The sequence below is a fragment of the Chelon labrosus genome, assembly GCF_963514085.1.
Source record: "Chelon labrosus genome assembly, chromosome: 7".
In the NCBI taxonomy this organism is placed as follows: domain Eukaryota; kingdom Metazoa; phylum Chordata; class Actinopteri; order Mugiliformes; family Mugilidae; genus Chelon; species Chelon labrosus.
In genome coordinates this window covers 2,003,545-2,023,235 of record NC_140343.1, presented here as the reverse complement: position 1 = coordinate 2,023,235, position 19,691 = coordinate 2,003,545, and the positions used below count along the sequence as shown (strand labels likewise).

Here is a 19,691-nt window from a genome sequence, read left to right as displayed (position 1 = left end):
TGTTTTGCATCTACCTTTTGGCCCACTTTGGTCTTTTTGTGATTCTTTTTGCACCTGAACCTGGTGATAGAGTCTCTGTTTGTCTGTTTGTGGTTACTCTGTGTATCCTTGTGGCCATTAAACATCTCTGTTTGGTGTTTGTGCTCTTCTGCAAATGTTTTGCATCCGTTGTGGTAATTTTGGTCATTTTGTAGCCATTGTGCAAGCACTTTGTGTTGGGTTTGTGGTGTTTTTTGCATCTAAATTGAACTACATTTTAGATAATTATAGCAATACAGATGATCTCAATACGCTTTGTAGAACCCAGAGCAAGCACGAAGGTGATGGTTGCAAGAATAAACCATGAGCAGAACTCGGCACATTTAATTTTGAGGCCGAACCTTTAAACCGGTTTAGTGATTGTTGTGGAAACGAAAGTCTTCAGCTTCATTCAACACAGAGATAAGAAACAAAGAGACTGGATGCCTTCAGTGTCTTTTAGGGTTTTATTGCAGGAGGAGAGATGGTGAGAGTGTCTCTGGCTGCTCCAAAGCATCAGCAGTACTTACAGGCTCTCAATGTAAACAAGAGGAATGTACAACAGCACCAAGGACTTCATCAATTCCTCTTGTCTAGTCTACCCTGACACTCTCTGTACATCCCGCAGTACTATACTCATCTAAAGTAGAATACAAGGATAAATGATTGTGTAGATTATTATAAGTACATTTTCATCACATGATGCATCCGTTTTCAGTCATGATTAAAAACAACTCTTAGCTTAACTGCCATTCATATAAGACTGAATTAAAAAGAAAACTTCTGGTCTAAGTAACTCACTGGTAGACCCTGGACTTCCACTTCAGGCATCCATCCAACCTTTGTCTGGAAAAAAACCTGTTGGTTTCAACTCATTCTGTCGCTCTTTAGCTGCTGGATATTCAACTCAGCTGGTTATAAGTTGTAGCTGTTTGGTGCTGAGAAAATAGTATACAGTTGGTTTTTAAAATCTTAAAGTAACTTTGCATCGGCTGGAAGAGGAGGTCGTCCAAGCAGGGAGACATTTTAGATAAAGCCAAAAACAAGATGATTTAGAAGTGACTAAAAGCCTACAGAAAGCATTGCCATCCATAAAGGAGTTCAGAGGATGATTTATAAAGAATTAAATGCACGTTATAAACATTTGAAATATGAGGTATTTACACTCTTAAAAACAACAATAACATATGTTTTACTACATGTAACAGAAACCTATTTATTTTTTTGCACCGTAAAAACAACTTCACAGTAAAACTATATATTTCCCTGAAAGAAAATCACAAATAAAGGAGAATATAAGTGACTCAGCAACGACACCTTGTAAAATCATTTTGATTTAAAAACCACATCCCATAATCCGTCATTGTGGCGCCTGCCCCGTTGTGACTCAGTCCCCTCTCTTGTCCAGGCGACAGTACAGGTACATGGACACAGTCATGGCGGCGATCTGGAGGAACAGAAACGCCCAACGCAAACAAGACACTAGAAAATGTGAATTTAAACTTCTTCTCAACCTTCAGTGTATTTTTATTTTATTCATTTTTACCTCTAACACTCCAACTCCTGCTGCGATGCCTCCTACGATGTTGGCGTGCTCTTTGAGGGTCTCCAGGATATGTTTAAAACATCCCTGAGGAGAAAAGTTTTTGTCCAAAACAAAGTGTGACATGATGCTCTCAGTGGTCAACAAATGTCGGCAATGCCAATGGACAAAGACAAGATCATCAATGTGTTGCAGAGTGATGACTGGCTGAGCAATCCCTAAATGATCCCTAAATCAGTGTTGAGTCAATCCACACTGTTTGTACAGAATGTCAACTATTGCATGACATGATATTCATGGTCCCCAGACCAAATGATTCTTTGTGGCCTTGGTCGATCCCCTGATATTTCTCCAGCTTGCATCTGGAGCAGCTTTCGTGGTTTTGAGTTCAAAGTTTGTACCAAATGTATTGGATTGCAGTTAAATTGGGCGTCACCATTTGTTTCCCCTTCGTGGTGAATTGTAATCATTTTGGGGATCCCCTGACCTCCCCACGCTGCAACCGCACTGAAACAGCACGAGATGAACCAGCCAGTACTTCTGCCTTACTGAGGAGGGCGCTAGTGAGCCTCAGGTTCATGCTTGTTCTGCTGTTGTTCTTCTTCTACGCTGAGTCAATTGCACAGCCGCTGTCCAATCAATTTTATGTGTTCTTTGACTGAATGCCAAAAATGGATGGAAGATTGTGTATGTAATTCTCAAAACTGGACGTTCAGTCAAAAGAGGAGTTATTAAGTAAAGGCAGAGCTTTTGCTGAACAGTCGCTACTAGAAAGGAATCAAATCATTAGAATATAAAGCTAGAATATTTTGATTTAGGTCAAGATTTGGTTTAATTGTTGGTTTCTGTGTAGTCTTATTCCTTTTTGGACACAACTGAAATACGTTGTTTGTTGGTTTTTGCACACAGGTGTAGCTCCAGCCTCCGTGTTTATTCCTTAGATTATTGCAGCTACAGGCACATAGAAAAGATTTGATTTTAAATGCACTGACTTCTTTCAAGTTGTTTCAGTACAGTACGATAGTTTGGGTCAATATACGATCATTTTAAAACGATATTTCTTCATTTCCTTTCTGTCAACACTGAGCGGCGGTGCTCCTCAGGGCTGTATCCTCTCCCCACTGATCTTTTCCCTCTGCTCCAGTGACGGCACCTCCACAGACCCAGCTGTTAAACTTCCTCAGATTATTGCCTCCATGTTAAAACCCTGATGTTATTTAACTCAAAGCACTGCTCTGCTCAAACACAGCTTCACAGACCTGTAGACTCTGATTAACTTACTCGACTGGCGGTTTATTAGGCACGCCTGGTTAACACTAATACGATCTTGCACTGCTTTTAAATTGCATTGCACGTGATTCAGCGGCGTTCCCTGATGTTTTTGTTCACCACATGGACACCTCACCTGCACAGCACTGCGCTGAGCAGCGGCCGGGCTGCAGGGGGCGATGCTGGTCCGGCAGCAGCTCGGTGGCAGGTTGCCCCCGTTCTCCTCCTCAAAGTTGGAGCCCACAAAATCTGTATGGTTGTTGAAACCACAGCATTCCAGCTGGGTGAAAGACACAAACACACATCAGGTGAAGAAAAGTTCCATCAGTACAAGACAGGTTGGTTCTTATGTTGCTTTGTATTGTCGTGCATTTCTGTTCACATGAATCAGCGAAGCATTGAGGAAATGAATTCAATCACTGAAAAGTGTGAATACTGTCAAGTAACAATGGCAACATTTCTGAGGCTCCACATTTCTTTGAAATGCTTAAAGCTCTGACAGCTATGAACTAAATTTCATTCCACCAATAGTTGTTAAGCTTGATATATTGAGGTGTTACTGGGAAAATAGACTTTATTGTCACAACTCAAGGTCTGACACTAACGTTTCAAACCCAACTATTGTTACCTTTCTTTTGCGCTGAGAGGTAAGATGAGAAAAGAAAGCTGCCTGTGTTACGTGTGTTGAGCTGAACTTTGTAACAAAACCCGGCAGACTTTTATGAACAATGTAGAGTTAAACTTTATCCACAGACCGTTTGTTTCCACTGTTTTATTATTGCTGCTCAGTGTTTTCAGCAATGTACAGACACCCAGCATACCATACCACCATGTGCACAGGTATTTTTTGTCTGTTGGTCTGGTTTGGTTGAAACCGAACCGGGGTAAACATCAGGTAAGGAGTTTCCAGGAGGGACAGAACCATGGAGGTAGAAAAACAAGATGAACCAAGATGGAATCCATGTGGACAGAGACAATGGAGACGTGGAGACATCTTGGTTCATCTTCTAAGACTCTAGACAGTTACGGGTTGTCAATTATGTTTTTAGTGCAAATCAAAGATCAAGAGCCACGTCTCTGGCTGTATTTTAAGGATTACTGTTTTGCTGGATGATGAAATATCCTCCAATGTGCAGAATGCAGTGTGTTCTTTTTCCATCATTTTGATTCAGTCTGTGTTTCCATAGAATCTTGTTTTATGTTTTGTGAGCTGCAGCCTGGCCTTTCTTTCACTAGTGGTAAATCCTCTGAGGTCATGTTGTGTTCTCTTGTCAAGGAAACATCTCGTCTCAAACTGTCTTTCTTCACCACACATTCAGGATTGTTCTCCTCAGACTAAAGCCTCGTTTCTCTGGGTTTGTTAGTTTTTCTCAGAATCAATCCGACAAACCAACTACGTCTCTGAGTTCTCTTTGAGCCTCATCTTCAAGGACACACGGAGGCCCAAGAAACACTTGGTAGCTGAACGTACAGTTACCTTTGAACCCTTGCAAATTGCCTCTACATTTTTCAGACACTAGGGGTTAAAAGGGCTGCATCTTACACGCAGTTGATATTCATCTCATAGCTCAGAGTGTATATGCATTCAAAATGCAAGTGTTAATTTAAGGTTGACATGTACTTAGAAACAGTATGAGAGCATACAGTACTAAAGACACACAGTACCTCTGTCATGGTGATGTTCCAGATCTTAGTGACCACAGGATCACGGCCGTAATCATTCTGTAAAGCAGGAGTCGCCCACGCTTTAAGGATCCCCTCAGCCTGTGGAAGGAAAATAAAAAACAGAAACATTCCCTTAAATCGAATTTCAACTTCATCCATGAAAAAAAAAATTAAAAAAAAGAAAGTGAGCACTGGACAAAGACAACCTTCTCACAAATGTCCTTAAATGTCTCAATTGCCTAAATAACCTTTACCAAAAATTTTAAATAAATTTAAATGTAAATGTTTGTAACTTTGGGCACTTTACAAACACTTTCTAAATAGTCCAGTATGTCCTTACAGTTGAAAATTGTCCTTTCGAAGAAATGTCCTCCTGTCTCCACTCTCTTCATTGAGCCTGTGTTGGCCTTCTGATTGGTCTGCTGACCAAGTCAAGTCCCAGCTTCCTCTGTTGCTGTTGCTGTTGCTAGGTTGGACAAATAATAGTCATGTGGGGTCCATTCCTAGTGTAAAATATTATATGAAAAATATTTTTTTCCACCAGTTTTCAGTTTGTGTCCTCTAATCTACCCATGTGTGTGTTGACTGTACGACTGTATTCGAGCAGAATTTCAGCTTTTCCTATGGGACTGGACCCATACAGGTTGGAGGGGACACCCTGGTTGTATCTGTGTCTGTGTTCGTGTCCTCTCTCTCTCTCTCTCTGTCTGTCTTCCCCCTCCTTCCTGTTCTCCTCAGGTAACGGCTCATGGATTGGGTTCACCTGTGTGATGAAGCTGGGCTGCTCATTGGTCAATCTCTGTTCAGGGCCTTCTATAAGAGCAGCAGCAGCCCTGGAGAGACTCCAGCTCTCTCTCTCTGAGGAGCTGCAGTCTGGTCATGTTCTGTATTTTGTTGGTCTTTGCTGCTGCTTTCTTAAGTTTGGTTACAAACATGTGGTGGGGAGGGTTGTGGTTAATACATTTACCTACAGGTAGCTCCTTCTTGTCTAGAAACGCTTTGGTTTAGCTCATATTTAAATTTAACAGGGATGGTTGATTTATTTCTATCTGTTCTGCTTGTACAGCACTTTGGTTCAACTGTTTTTAAATGTGCTTTAGAAATAAACTTTGACTTGACTAAGCTAGCAACAGTAACACAGGAGGTCAGTACTTTATAATGGGAAGGAACTCTGATTGGTGGTCAGCAGACCAACAGAGGGTCAATTGTGCTGGCCTCTCAAAACGTCCCAAAGCTCAAAAGTTCCTTAACCTTTTATTTCTTAAATGTGATCACCGTCCACTTTCCTCTGTCAAAAAATAAATAAACTGACCAAAATACGCTTAATTTCTGAAACACTTACCATCAAAGATAACAGGATCCAACAGGATCAGCACTTCATGCAGCCTCTCTTTTTTTTATGATGCACTGAGAAGATGAGACACCTTTATATGTAAATGTCTTCCTGTGCCGGCAGAGCTTTTACTGTCAAAGCCTCACATATAAGCACAGACACCGAGGAGCGTAGAAAATAAAACACCGCGGCTGATTTCATGGGCAGGAACGGTAATTCTCCGGGAGCCACCTATTCATCAGAAATTAAATAAATCTCTTCTCGCACAAAAGCACCTGGGAAATAAACAGCGCCGGCCTGGCACCTGGAAAAAATGAAAATAAATCAAAAAAACGGCCGAGCCATTATTCTCCATTCTTCTTCTTCTCCTTTTTTTATAGTCGTAAACTGAGGGACATTTACATATATATTGATGCTCCTGATGGCTTCAGCCAGGACACATTTTGTCTGAAATTCATGTTTACCCAAAGTGCAAAAAAAAAAAAAAATGGGTTAGGTTTTAGGCCGTGCAGAATCTTTTGTTGTGGAGAATTCCTTCATGAGTGCACAGGTTAGCCCCCCCCCCCCCCCACATGCTTCCTCTCTGCAGTCTGTTTTTTCTTTTTTGATTAATAATCCCATCGCGTCCAGGCACACAAAGACCCATTTGATGAGGAGGGAGGGTGCCTGGTTGACTGTATGTGCAGTTTACCTTCTGTGGGGATGCTGTGTGAGCTCTTGTACAGGGAAGGGGGGCGGGGGGGGGGCAGTCGCAGGAGATGCCCGAGGGGACGCTGGGATACATGCCACAATTAAAAGTGCCCCCCCAAGAAGCTGAGAGAGTGGCTAAGATCAGGGAGGGTTATTACCAGGCGGCTAATTCATCACTGTCACTCGGGCCAGGCGCCTGCCTCGCCACGTCCCGTTAAACACACACACACATGCGTACACACTAATGTGGGCTCCACCAAACCCACACACACACACACACACACACACACACACAGAGGAAGGCCAGGACAAAGCCCACAGTAACACACTGCTCAGGGAACGAGAGGCGATAACACATCTATCAATGTACAGTGGAGTGAACACATTTTACACACATGATAAAAATCTTCACATGGTATCGATCTCTTGTTGCTTCACGGTGCATTGCTGGTTTTGAAAATAAGCATCAATATCTTCCACGGCGGCGTTTCGCTCGCTGCTAATTACTTATTGTTCTTATCAGTAAAAAGCAATAAAGAGAAAAAAAGTGAAGTGTGACTAGAAACTCATTTATTATATCGTCACTGGACTCAAGTCACAGAGCGAAGTCTGTGCTGAAAAATACCTGATAACCTTTACAAAGAGATTTACAGCTGTTTTGAGGTTTTCATTCAGTCATTAAATCATCTTTTATTTCTTTATATATATCTCAAGCTGAGTACGGAGGATTTCTACCCTGTTTAACAATTTATGACCCATTTGAACCATAGTCTGGAAGAAAAGTGGACGCCATGACCTCTCCTCTAAAATGAAGCCAAAGCATGTGGAGCTCCCCCTGGTGGCTGGCTGCAGTATAGGTCATAAGCCCCGCCCCCTTCCATGTTAGTCGGTGGGACTTGGGACTAACTAAAACACTAAAATACAAGGATGGTTTCTATCATTTTAAATAGTTAATGTATGTTGGAGAAGTGAAGTTTAGTTTTAGTTATTTGATGCTGGGATACTAGCATCAGTGGAGACGTGTCGTCCATTTATTATTTTGTTTCTACAGTCTATGATTTGAACAATTCTAATCTAAATTTGACCTGTTCCATAGTAGTAGTAGTAGTAGTAGTAGTACGACCTGATGAATGAACGCTAACGCTCATCCTTGGTTGGATTTTTTTCTGAAAGAGAAAAACAGTGATGGACCAATTTCCTGCCGTCCGAGATGCAATCTGTTTAGATTCCTTTATCACGTACTGCACTGATCTGATTGGTTGTAAGATTACGCAACTACACTTTTTATTATTTTTCTCCATTTGTCCTGCACATACTCCTTTCCTACATCTATAATTGTCTCAAGGAACTCTGTGTCTTTTACTGAAGTAAATGTAAAATCTTCATATTAAGTCATGTTATGAATAAATCTAATATATGATTTTTACAATGTCTGATAAAATCGTTCTGCTACAATTTGGCTTCTTCCCCATGTGGACTGGTTTAATCAAAGTAGCTCCTAGTAACCGGTGTTGTGGGAATAGAACTGGTTCTTTTTTTATTGTAGTCGTTGTACATTAACTGGTGAACGTTATCTGCCTCTTTAGAGCTAAGCATTTGCTTCAGGTGATGGTGGAGACCAAAACCAGAGTTGAAAGAGAATGAGTACGAGAAACTATTTAAAAACAAGTTCACCGTATGGGCTTGAAATATGACGACGTGTCAATGTTGTACTCGTTTCCACAGAAAACTTTAATCAGGTGGTTTACGTCATACAAACTGAGCAAGAAGACGTAGTTTTCAGCTATCATCTCTGTTCGTTGGGAAACTATTGTCGTGCAGCCGAACGTTTTTATCCTGATGGGTGGAAAAAGCCTTTGAGGATTCTGGAAATGTCTTTAGGACAGCTGTGTCAGTGTCACTTCTTTTAGTTTTTGGCCAAAAGGTCAAGCAGATGTTCTTTGGAGTCCTGTTGGGTTCCACTGGATCTAAGAACAGCATTCATTCCCTTTCATAAGACAAAGAACTGATTTATGGGACAGCTGTTGTCGTCTCTGAGCTTGTTTAATAAAATACCTCCATGCCGCTGCTGGGAAGGAAATAAAACCGTAGCGTGAGGCACTGTAAAACCAAACCAATGAGCTTTAGGATCCTAAAATGCTCCATAGAGCTGAAATGACGTGTGGAGTCAGGTGATAATTCTCTCTGGGTTTGTCACAAGAGACTCCCTTCCCGTGCACAGTCATTTTTTTCCATTAGTAATATAAAAATATTGATTAGTGCAGAAATAATGCTTAGAGTTAATCATCCCACATTACGTGATAATATTTTCTGTTATTGATAAGAAATTAAAGCGAGCAGTAATCTCCATTGGATTGGGACTGTACACAACTGTTGGCATAATTCATTAAACGCCACATTGCATCTCTTTCATTAATCCACTGTGAAGTTCATTTCAGCCCCCCCCACCCCACCCCAGTGGTAATAAATCTCCACTGTGGTCACTTCTGAATCACTTTGCAGAGGAAGAACAACCCCAACCACTGACGGCCGCTCATAATGCCTGCTGGAATTGCTTATTAAATCTCAGTTATTCCAACCACCTGAAAGTTATTGGCTCTTTGGTTGGATGAGCTGCAGAGACCCGGCGGCCAAAAGGCAGATTTATGCTGCAGATAAGCAGAAGAGAATAGATCAACGCTTTTATTTATCGCCTCCTCCCATTGCCTACGCCTCTCTCTCTTACTTATTGACAGAGGCGGCCATATATATGCATATTAGATGTATATGGCCCATATTCATTATTCCGGCGCCATTGTGTTTACTGTGTCTTATCAAAAGCAGGAGATGGACAGCTGGTCTCACACCTCTCATATCCGTGCTGGAGCTGATGACGTTCTTTGTGTTTTGTAATGAACAGATGATGCTAAAGCTAACAAGCGGCGCAGTTAAATTGACTCTAAACTATATCTATGATCTCTTTAAGAAGATGAATCTCTGAGTTATGCCTTACATTTCACGGGGCTTTAGACAATAGCTGGCACCCCCTTTCTTTCTTCCCCTCTCACTCTTTCTCTCTGCTGTCGCTCATTTGCCTCCCCCCCTCCACACCTCCGCCAGATGCCGTTCACATTGCTCGCTTTGCTCAGTGGCGCTTTTGTAAATGACAAGTGAGAGATGGGGCAGATTCGTTTCAACGTAGCAGCAGCAGCAGCAGCGGTAGCGGTGCTTTCAGCTCAGCCTCCAAGGACACAAAAAGAAAAACACACACACACTGTGGCCATAGCTCCTTTGTGCGAGAGCTGACACACTCAGGATCAGGAATAAAATACACTGGACAACCCAGACAAAGACAAGTTAGATGTACAGCTGGCCGTTATGAGTGAGAAAGCATTCATCGTGTCCCAAAACAGGACAACACAACCGCATTGCAGCGTATATTTTTGAACTTGTTTCCAAAAATCTGTCCCCAAAAACAGGACTTGTAGAGTTTCTTGGAGACATTGGGGAGTTGGGGCTTAAAAAGGAACATCTGTGGGTGTTGTCCACCTGAAGCTGCCCTGTTAACGACTAGATAATCACCTGTAGCTGGAGGAAACTGTTTTAATCCTGTTTTCCTTCCCCAATAAATTGTACAGGTACAGGTAGGATTTTGGAACTTTTGTAAGAAGTTACTTGCATGAGCGGCGAAACGTCTTCAAGAAACCCAACAAGTCCATTTCCAGCCCTTGTTTCGGCTTGTGTTTTTGCATACACCATGACCTGCATGACTCACAGAAGTATATCTATCATAAACCACGTGCACGTAATCAACTTCACCCACGTGTCTTATGTCCATCATGCATGAGTCAGAAAGGTCAGTGCAGCCAAAAGCTCAACAGATTTGATCTTTCTACTACACTGACCTTTGTGAGCGCTTGTGTCACAGTTAAAGACGGGGGAGGAGGATTTTTTTCTTTTTTGTTTCTGAGGTGATATATCAAAGCATCATCGTATCATCTGCCTCCAAGATCAGACCTCGTACACCCAACCTGCAGCCCTACAGCTTGGGTCTCCATTCTGGTTCTGATTTTTATTTTGTGGGTAAAAACATTGGGCTGGTTTGGGATCATTCTGGCCGCGAGCATGCGTCCACTTTCTTTTTTTCTTTTTTTTTTGGTGGTTTTTGAACAGCTTTTGGGCTGGAAACCATCAGGTCTATCTGGCAACACTGTGGGCATCCCCAACACCAGCCTGCAAATCTTTGAGGACTGAGCCTTCAGTGTGGAAAGCTATGCCGTTCGGGACACAATTCACAATGTATCTTCCATTACCACTCTTAGTGTTATGCCCCTCTGCACCCCCACTGGCCTTGCAGTGGCAGTGGAAGTGTCTATGGCTGATGCATGGGCTTAATTACCTTAACCAGCAACACCTGAGCAGGTGTGGATAAAAGACATGGCTGAAAAGGCCTGAGGAGACCCCAACTTTTGGGCTTTTTACCTGTTTTTATGTTGCGGGCCTCAAGCTGCTTCGTAACATAAATTGAGGCTTGTCGGGGAACTTGTTGGCGAAGGAGACCAACATCAGAGAAAGAATGAGGCCTGGTGAGCTACTGCAGCTGAACAGTGGCGTCCTCAGTTAGGTCTTAGTTACCTGATTAGGCTAATTAAGACCATGCACCAGTCAATGACACTTGCACTGCCACTGCCATGCTGGTATGGGTGCAGAGGGGCATAACACTTAGTTGGATTCTACCCAGCAGCATTGCTCCCAGTATTTTCTGTTCTTGTGCTGTTTGTCTTGTCCCTCTTCATACGTGTGACACATTCATTGTAAGGTGTTATTAAAAAGATCTATTCAAGGTTTTCCCATTCACTAGATGACATCTTAATATTTGATGTTGACATACAGCAAAACCTCCAACATCAACTTGTGACAGCCTCCATGTGTTCAGAAGTGTTTCCATCAATGTAATGAGACTCAGGTGTGGTTCAGTTCCTGGTTTAGTTTCAATAAATCAGGGATTTGTCTCAGTCTGATCTTCACAACACATGTTTGTGGACGAAGGAGCTTTCTGAGGAGCTCAGAGAAAGAGTTGTTGTTGCTCATCAGGCTGGAAAAGGTTCCAGAACCATCTCTAAAGAGTTTGGAACCCACAAATAATCCACAGTCAGACAGACTGAAGACGACTGTTCCCCTCCACAGGAGTGGTCCACCAACAAAGATCACTCCAGAAGTAGAAAGCAAATGTTTTCTGCAAATACGTTTAAGTGCCACTGTATACATGTATTTGCTGGTTTACCATTACCAGAAGAGGAAGCAAATGACATTCCCAAGCATTTCAGAGTCCATTCTGCTCTGTTCATCAGCTCCTCCCTGCAGATGGATGTGGGCTAGATTACACCTCTTGCTCCCGGGGCCTCAGATACATCCGCTGACTGGATAAAAACTCCACTTTCTATTTTCTTTATTAGGATACCACTCTCCACTAACCTCCTTTTTACATAGCTCATTTGAAATCCTTGTAATTATTATACGCAGCACTAAATGGAAATGGAGCACGTGTGGATGTGTGTGTGGGGGTGTGTGTGTGTGGTGGTGTGTGTGGGGGGGCACGTATGTAAATAGGCTGTTTTGCATATAAAATGCTTTAGCTTCAATATTCCAGAGTAATAAATTGCTCAAAGTGAGAGACAGCGCACGCGGCCCCGGGCTATCCTGGAGTCATTAAGTAGCCGAATGTAGTGAGGCGGACATAAAGCCAGTAATTCAATGATAGCTCGCTGCTGTGATGGGGAATTTACATGGAGATAAAATCCAGAGAGTGGGACGAGGAGGTGAGAGGGTGAAAGAGAAAGACGGAGAGGGACGAGAGGAATTAAGGGACAAAGGAAAGGGGACTGGTGAGGAGTGTTGGAAGGGGATGCGAGGGATTACAGTGAATGGAAACTTACGAATGAAGAGTAGGCCAGAGCCACGACTCCGGCTGCCACTTCAGCGATGAATATGATGAGGATGACGCAGAAGAACTACAGGGAGAAGAAGAAGAAGAAGAAGAAGAAGAAGGGGAGAAAAGGTCAAAGCATTTAAAAATATTCTACTATCCATAATAACATGTACGCGACAGTCACATTCTGGCGATAGAGCTCGGCTGAGTGCACAGGCGAGCAATAAGACGACACGGAGCTTGAAGGATCTGGTGCATCCCTTCATCCCTTCAGTCCATTACAGCGGTTTCTCTCGTCGATCGACTCCACCGTCATCCTTCAACTGGATGTGAGATGTGGGCTTGATAGGGGCTGTGTCAGGGTGGGGGCGGGGGGTAATGTGCTGCCTGTGCTCCTCATTAGACTCACTGCAGTGGGCTAAGAGGTAGTTATCCCCGTCATTAATGAGCGCAGTAATGCACACAGTACAGTCGCTGATGTGGATGAGGCGGGCGGGCAGGTGGAGTGGACGCGGTTATTAGCGGGGCTGCTGATGAACCGGGAGTAAATGCAAGGATGGGTGAGACTCTGAATGTGGAGCGACTGCTTCTGAAAGCACCTCGTGAACTCGTACATGATCATTTGGGGTGTTTTACATCATAACGTCAGAGGATGGTTCTCTTTTAAGGGTAATGAGACACAGTGTATGCTTGATGACTGAATTGTCCCGCTATTTGCTTTTATGCACGGTTGGTTTCTCAGTCTCACTGATAGATCCCTTTAGAAGTCACCCATCCATGAACAGTGACTGTGCCAATATTTGGTTTTCTTGCAACTCCTGAGAAGAATGAGTCTCTCTAGCTGCTGGATGTTCAACCACTATCAGATTCTGCCTGGTTGTTCACTAGGGAAGTAGTGCAGTGGCTTTATCAGAGCTTGTATTTTTTTTAAATACACTCCATTTCCTGCATCCTCTTGCAGAACTAGTTCCAAATCTTGCAACCAATAAGCGTTGGTCCACATAGAAGGAGGAAGATCCAAAACATGACAGAAGCTCCAACTCAGAGAGCACCGTCAGACCTGAAAGCTGACTGGATTTAAAAGTCTGACGACAGAGATTAGAGGTAAAATATTGTGGAACCAATGACAACATCGGTTTTGTGAAAATCTCTGTCATGAATAAGAGTAGTAATACACAACATCTGAACGGCGTGGAGTTGAATTTGTTATCTGAGAATTTGTGATTGGTTGTTGGACAATCTAATTGCACTGCAGCTATTTATTTGACATATGCACCGTGTAGTGCAAGATACAAATCAGACATATCTGCTAGAGACAGATGCCAGAAAAGGACACTGTGCTTTAAAATTCCATTTGCATTCAGTTCATACATCTACAACACATGCAGCAGAATTGCTTTGCGCTAGCATGTTGGGTTTAGAGGGTTAGGGTTACTTACAGTGAGCAGCAGACACTTGCTCTCCTTGTGGGCCCCACAGCACCCCAAGAGCCCCAGCATCACCAGCAGGGCTCCGATGGCAATGCAGAAAAAGCCCACGTTGACAAACTGCATGGCGTGACTGGAGAACGGGCCCAGGAGGCGAAGGAAGGAACCCCCGTCGACGCTCACCCAGATCCCCATAGCCAGCAGGGTCAGGCCTCCCAGCTGCAGGAGGGTCCAGAAAAACATGATTGGTGCAGAAATCTGTGCATGTGCCTGTCATTTGTAAAAGTGCAACATTGACCAGGTAGCCTTCGCGGGATGTCATCTACGCTTAACAGCGGCGGGTAGAAACGTCAATCATCTGTTTGCCTGGCAGTCATCTGGATGGGGTCAAGTCAACAGCTCTTGAGGGGGTAATAGGTTTTGGAAATGAGACGCCATATTACATGACTATCCCTCTCTTACCATTACCTCTTGATGACACCATGACACCTCAATATCCAGCTCCATTCAGAGAGGAGGATTTCTTTTTGTGGGACTGAGCGATGCTGCCTCAGGCTTCCTATTATGTATCAAGGCCGAGCAACAGCTTGGCCTCTTTTTACCCATCTGAACCAAATGACTGCCGCTTTCTGCTGCTGCTGCCTTCATCTCCCCACTAATGTCGCTCAGACACAACGGACAGAAATCCATTTAGTGATCGTCTTGTATTGGCTGATGAAGCCAGTCCTGATGTGTGCAGAAGAGTATTACATGAGCAGTGTAGAACAAAACATCTTCTGTTAATGATTGATGTTTTTGGGATTACAGTAAGATTATTCCTGTTCCAGTCCATCAAAGACTGATGAGTAACAACTGACTAAACACAGGTAGAAACTCATGAGATGACCAGTCAGCTATGATTAGAGTCGCCTTTGCAAATCCTGAGATAATTTTAAATACTTCCCCTGCATCCTTTTTGACATTTCCAGTTAAGTTAACTGGTTTAGGAAGTTTAGGAAACTCCAGTGCACACATTGTTTGATTTTGCTTTGTTAAAGTTGTCATCAGCTGATCCACACCAGAACAGGCTGTGTCCTGGAAAGGTCTGATCCTTTTAACATCCAAATTAAAACTTCAACCAACCCATTAATCAATAGATTTGTCGTCCGTTTCCATGGACGCTAAATGAAATGATCTCAATATGTGTTTACATGACTCACAACTTCAGTCAGAATAGAACGTTTTGGAATTTATTTGAATGTGTAGAGTATTAGAAGGCGACCGAGATGTCTCCACGTCTCCAACGTTGCTGTCCACATGGAACAGTCTGTCCACATTCCAGGAGAAGACGACAAAGTAGAAGCAGAAGAAGAAGTAGATGAAGAAAAAGCAGAAGGAGAAGACAATGACAAAGAAGAAATGCAGAAGAAGAACAAGACGAAGAAGCAGAGGAAGCAGATGAAGAAGATGCAGAAGAAGTAGAAGAAGAAGAAAATGAACTCACACTTGTTTCAATCACTGGTTGTTTTTCTACCTCCAAGTTTCTTTCCCTCCTGGAAAAGCTTGCATGATTAAGAAAGACTTACACCACCACCTCTTTATTACTAGAGCCAGTGTGACTACTGACTGCAAGAAACTTACAGGAAAGTGACGGATTATACCCCAGGCGGCTTTTATTGTGAACTATCTTGTTAGTAAAGTGGTGTAAATGACAGTAGTAAAGGTCTGAGTTTAAATAAAGTAGCTGATCTAAATATGACATGAATCTGTTGAGTTAAACATGCAGTATATAAATGACAGAAACCGGGACAAGAGAATTATAAAAATATGATTTCAATTCTGGAATAAATCCCTGTCAGATAGAATCCTGGTTGAAATAAAGGTGATAAATGAACCAGCTTCATTTAAACCTCACACTGAGAGCAGGTACAAGCACTGCTCTGGGTGAGTATTCATTCAGGGATGGAATCTATTCACTTTAAAACCTGAAGAACCTGCTCGCGGCTGAATCCAGAACCGTGTCACATGTTTCACATTACACCCTGGATATCACCCGATCTCGTTGTCATTATCTCTCCGCTCCCCTCCTCTCCTTCCTCATCTCTCCACCTCCGACCTTCTCCTCTTCTTCTTCTTCTTTTCCACCCCTTTTACTCTCTCCCACCTCCCCCTCTGTGTATTCCACCCTGCACTCGCCTCACTGAGGGATTTTTTATTCCTCCTCCTCCTCGTCTACAGAAACCATGTTTGAAACCTGATATCACCCGTCAGGCTCCATCAGACTGGTTGCAGTCACATGCCCCCCTCCCCTCCCCTTCCCTCCATCTTCTGCTCTCCATCAGGAACCAACGCTCCACATCTCCTGTCAGACCTTGACGTCTCCCACGCGGCAGTAATCTCCTGCTTCTTTTCTTTGTCTTTCCTGCTCTTCTTATCTATTTTTTACCCCCCGTCTTGATTCTTTCTGCCTTTCTCCACCTTTCACTCTGGGGTCTCTCCTCTCGTCTGTCTTCAAGCCGCTCGGTGCCATCACTGCATTAATGGCTAAATATGATACGACAAGTGTATTCCCCCTCTAACTCCATGTCTGCCTCTATCATCCTTCGCCAGGTGTAATTATAGCTGGCACGCTGTCCTTTTTTTTTTGAGGAGGGCTAATCCCTTTGATGGTGTGCCATATGCAGGTGGATGCCCTGTCAGTTTAACACCCACATGGAAAAAGGACTGAAAGTAAATCAGGTTATGAAACAAGTGGGTGGATGGGGGGAAAGAAGAAGAAGAAGAAGAAGAAGCAGTGTCTTCTCTGTGGAGATGAACATATAGGCTATTAGGGTCAGAGGACAGGGAATGAATAACAGGCTGCAGAATAGGAGGCCACGGCCTCCAGAGAGGGTGGGGGTGAATGGAGAGAGGAGATGGGAGCAGATAACAGAATGGGGCCCGTCCCACCTCCATGGTATTAATTCACTGTGAAAGGCTGGAAAAAGGAAGATGTTTCTGGAGAATAAAACCCGTCTTCATGGCTCACATGACTGGAAGCTGACAGCCTGATTTAGTCTCGGTGCTCGACTGTGGCTCTGAACACAGCCGTGGATACGTGGAGACACTTGTAATCTCCAGTTTGTTTAGATCCTTCCAAAGCATTGCCAAGCCGAAGACATATGACAGGAACGTGTTTTTATTTAAACCGTCTTAAATACCATCCTACAGCCCTGTCTAATGGGATTTACTCAGTTATTAATGTAATTGAAAAGCAAGTCCAAAATATCTGGACTTTGTAATTCTTAGAATTAGAAGAGATGGAGATTCCTGATGTAATGTAAGGAATTAGTAGTTTGGACAATGTCACATGAAATAAAATATGACATAAATTAGCATTTATTTCTTTATTCCTTGAGCATGTCTACTATCAACTGAGATCAGATCTCAAGTGCTGGCTGGAGATGCATGTGGAGACACATTTATATTAAGACCAGGTGGAGACACAGGGACTGAAAGTCGACCACTTGTGATCAGATCAGCCAGGTCGGATGTTAATGTGAGGTCTGACAGGCCAATTAAGAAATAAAACTGCAGTTTTTTCCTCCTTCTTTTAAAGAAACAATGCACATTTTTATTTTTTAATGCACCAGTCCCACAATAACCAGCTGTCTTAACAAGTTCATTGTGTGTCACTCCATGAGTCTAATAAAAAAAAACACAGTATCAACAGGACTCCCTGGTTTCTAGCCTGAAGCTGTGGAGTCAGGAGACATTAGGTTCAACTGAGCTCACTCTGACTCTGACTGCTGCACTACAACCTCCTCCTTTCTCCCCCAGCCTCCACCCATTTGGTTTGATTGTCTTATGTGCATTTTTGTTGAGGACATTCATCTCGGTCGTGTTTCCAGATTGTTTCCTTTCCATATTATCAGACAGTTTCTAGAATAACCTTTCCAATGCTGTCACTAGGAAATCTGCTTGTCCCTGAAGCCAACGATCAAACTTTCCTTCAGCAGGGGTTTGACCTTCTCTCTCAAACTTTCATCCGTTACACAACTGTTTCTGTCACTCTTCACTGTGTACAAGGGCAGCACCATGGATGCCTTCAAGGAGACATGCTGTTAGCGACGTACCGTGTTTCAGTGTTTGAAACACGTTGCTGTTTGTTGCTGAAGTACAGCATTAAACTCGGTTCAAAGGCTCCTTTCATGGTCAGATCAGAAACTGTCAGAACCTTGGATGGCTTCATCACCTCCAACACAAGGTATTACAAACAGAAAAGAAAAACCTGTTCCCTGAGGGAGAAATGTGGACCTATTTATGCACAAATAATTTCATGGAAAAATCACCATGGCAGCATGTCTCCTCCATCCATTTCCTCCCAAACTGGCAGACACACTGGAGAAACCTGCATCATGAAAGCATGAGATCATTCATTCAGTTTCTGTAACCACCCCCTGTGACCCTTCAAAGGACAAGCGGTTGCAGAAGATGAATATGTCCATTGTCCCTTGACGAGCATAGAGCTACCACACTGAATGCAGCTGCGGAGGGAGAAGTGTTCGAGCAAGCTGAAGAGAGCGGTTCCACTCTGCAGGCTAACTTTTCAGAGAGACATCATGATCACTGCGCTGCTGCGACTCCTAGAGACACTGCACCAGATTTATTGAGCAGCAGCAGCAGCAGCAGCAGCGGCAGTCGGGCAGAAATGGGAATAGTGAGGAAAGCGATGACTAGGCCCAAGGAGCCTCATCTGTGACGGTGGGACACCAGGTGGGCCCCCGACTCGGCAGGCAAATTCAGCTTACCACCGCCAGAGTTTCCCTCCATTACACAAACCACGTTATAGTTATCCACATTAAGCCGGAGACGTAGGCGGCAAAATTAGAGGCTTTGAAGCTAATGAGATGAAAATTGCAACGGTGAGGAGAAGGAGAATCGTTTTGGACTCCTGGCTCGCTTATCCGAGATGTTTAGGTAACACCTCTGTTTGCGCTGGAGGAGCGGGGTGAAATGATTTCTCCAGGCTTTGTGGTGAAACTTAACACGACAAGACTTTTTTCATTTAAAAATGCAGAGCAGTAAATCGACATCACCACCACCTCCCACCCGCCTCTCCCTCCTAATCACACACCACGAGCATGTAATCAAATTGGAAACATACTCACAAAGATAAGCATGTTGAACAAAACCATCATCAGTTTGACGAATGTGAAGCAGCCCATTTTAATCTGCAATAAAAGGAGAAGATGAATTATAGCATTTCTGCTTTCATTATCCCAGACCTTGTATCTCTTATTCTCTCACAAACACACACACACAGCAACACAAAGTCTACTCAGCCACTCTTCACAGGCTGTGTTATTACACTCTGCTAAACTAGTGTGAAATGACATCGCTGACAATGAGTCCTAATGATAACACGCAAGGCTGTGAGAAACAGTAAAGATAACCGTTAATGGAGGATTTCAGGAGAAATGGGAAGGGAAATCAGAAAGGGGGAAGTAGTATTTCCATCTAGCACATTTATTTAGACTCAAATCTTACCCTTCAATAGTTCTGTATGTCCAGAGAAGATTTAAACCGGCCCGTGTCCTGGATTTTGTCCAGAAAGGAAAACTTACACACACACGCAAAATATATATATATATAAATCAGCTTCTTCGTCTCAGATGTTTCCAGACAAGAGAGCGAAAAACAACTCTGTCTAAATATGAGTGTCTGTTTGCTGAAATCTGAGGCGTTCCCTTCCTCGGGCTGGCTGGTGGAGCGATAATAGGACTGGGTGTGGTCCCGGAGGACACAGGTGAAGTTGAGTAGCGGCTCAGGTGGCACCTCGGACCCCCACAAGGTAAAGGGAGACACAGATTGACGGCA

The 19,691-nt window shown here is 43.3% G+C and overlaps 1 protein-coding gene across 2 annotated transcripts; it reads right to left on the bottom strand.

Moving 5' to 3' along the window:
• Window positions 1–281: 281 nt before the first annotated feature.
• tspan1 (tetraspanin 1) lies at window positions 282–19,176 on the bottom strand. Of its 2 annotated transcripts, XM_084548883.1 has the most exons (7): window positions 18,983–19,176; window positions 13,866–14,072; window positions 12,434–12,508; window positions 4,496–4,594; window positions 2,967–3,110; window positions 1,565–1,648; window positions 282–1,465 (listed from the first exon to the last, which is right to left on the bottom strand). In XM_084548883.1, the coding sequence occupies exons 1-7, from the start codon at window positions 19,037–19,039 to the stop codon at window positions 1,406–1,408; spliced, it is 726 nt and encodes a 241-aa protein (XP_084405009.1). In that variant the 5' UTR covers window positions 19,040–19,176; the 3' UTR covers window positions 282–1,405. The 2 variants fall into 2 exon arrangements, with proteins under 2 accessions (XP_084405009.1, XP_084405008.1); XM_084548882.1 differs by lacking the exons at window positions 282–1,465; window positions 1,565–1,648 and having other exon boundaries at window positions 1,699–3,110.
• Between the last annotated feature and the right edge of the window lie 515 nt (window positions 19,177–19,691).

Coding starts and splice junctions, on each gene's coding strand:
- tspan1 (XM_084548882.1), bottom strand. CDS start 19,039: ATGGGCTGCTTCACATTCGTCAAACTGATGATGGTTTTGTTCAACATG. Junction 12,509..13,865: donor GCAAGTGTCTGCTGCTCACT/GTAAGTAACCCT, acceptor TTCTCCCTGTAG/TTCTTCTGCGTCATCCTCAT. Junction 4,595..12,433: donor CTCTGGCCTACTCTTCATTC/GTAAGTTTCCAT, acceptor TTCCTTCCACAG/GCTGAGGGGATCCTTAAAGC.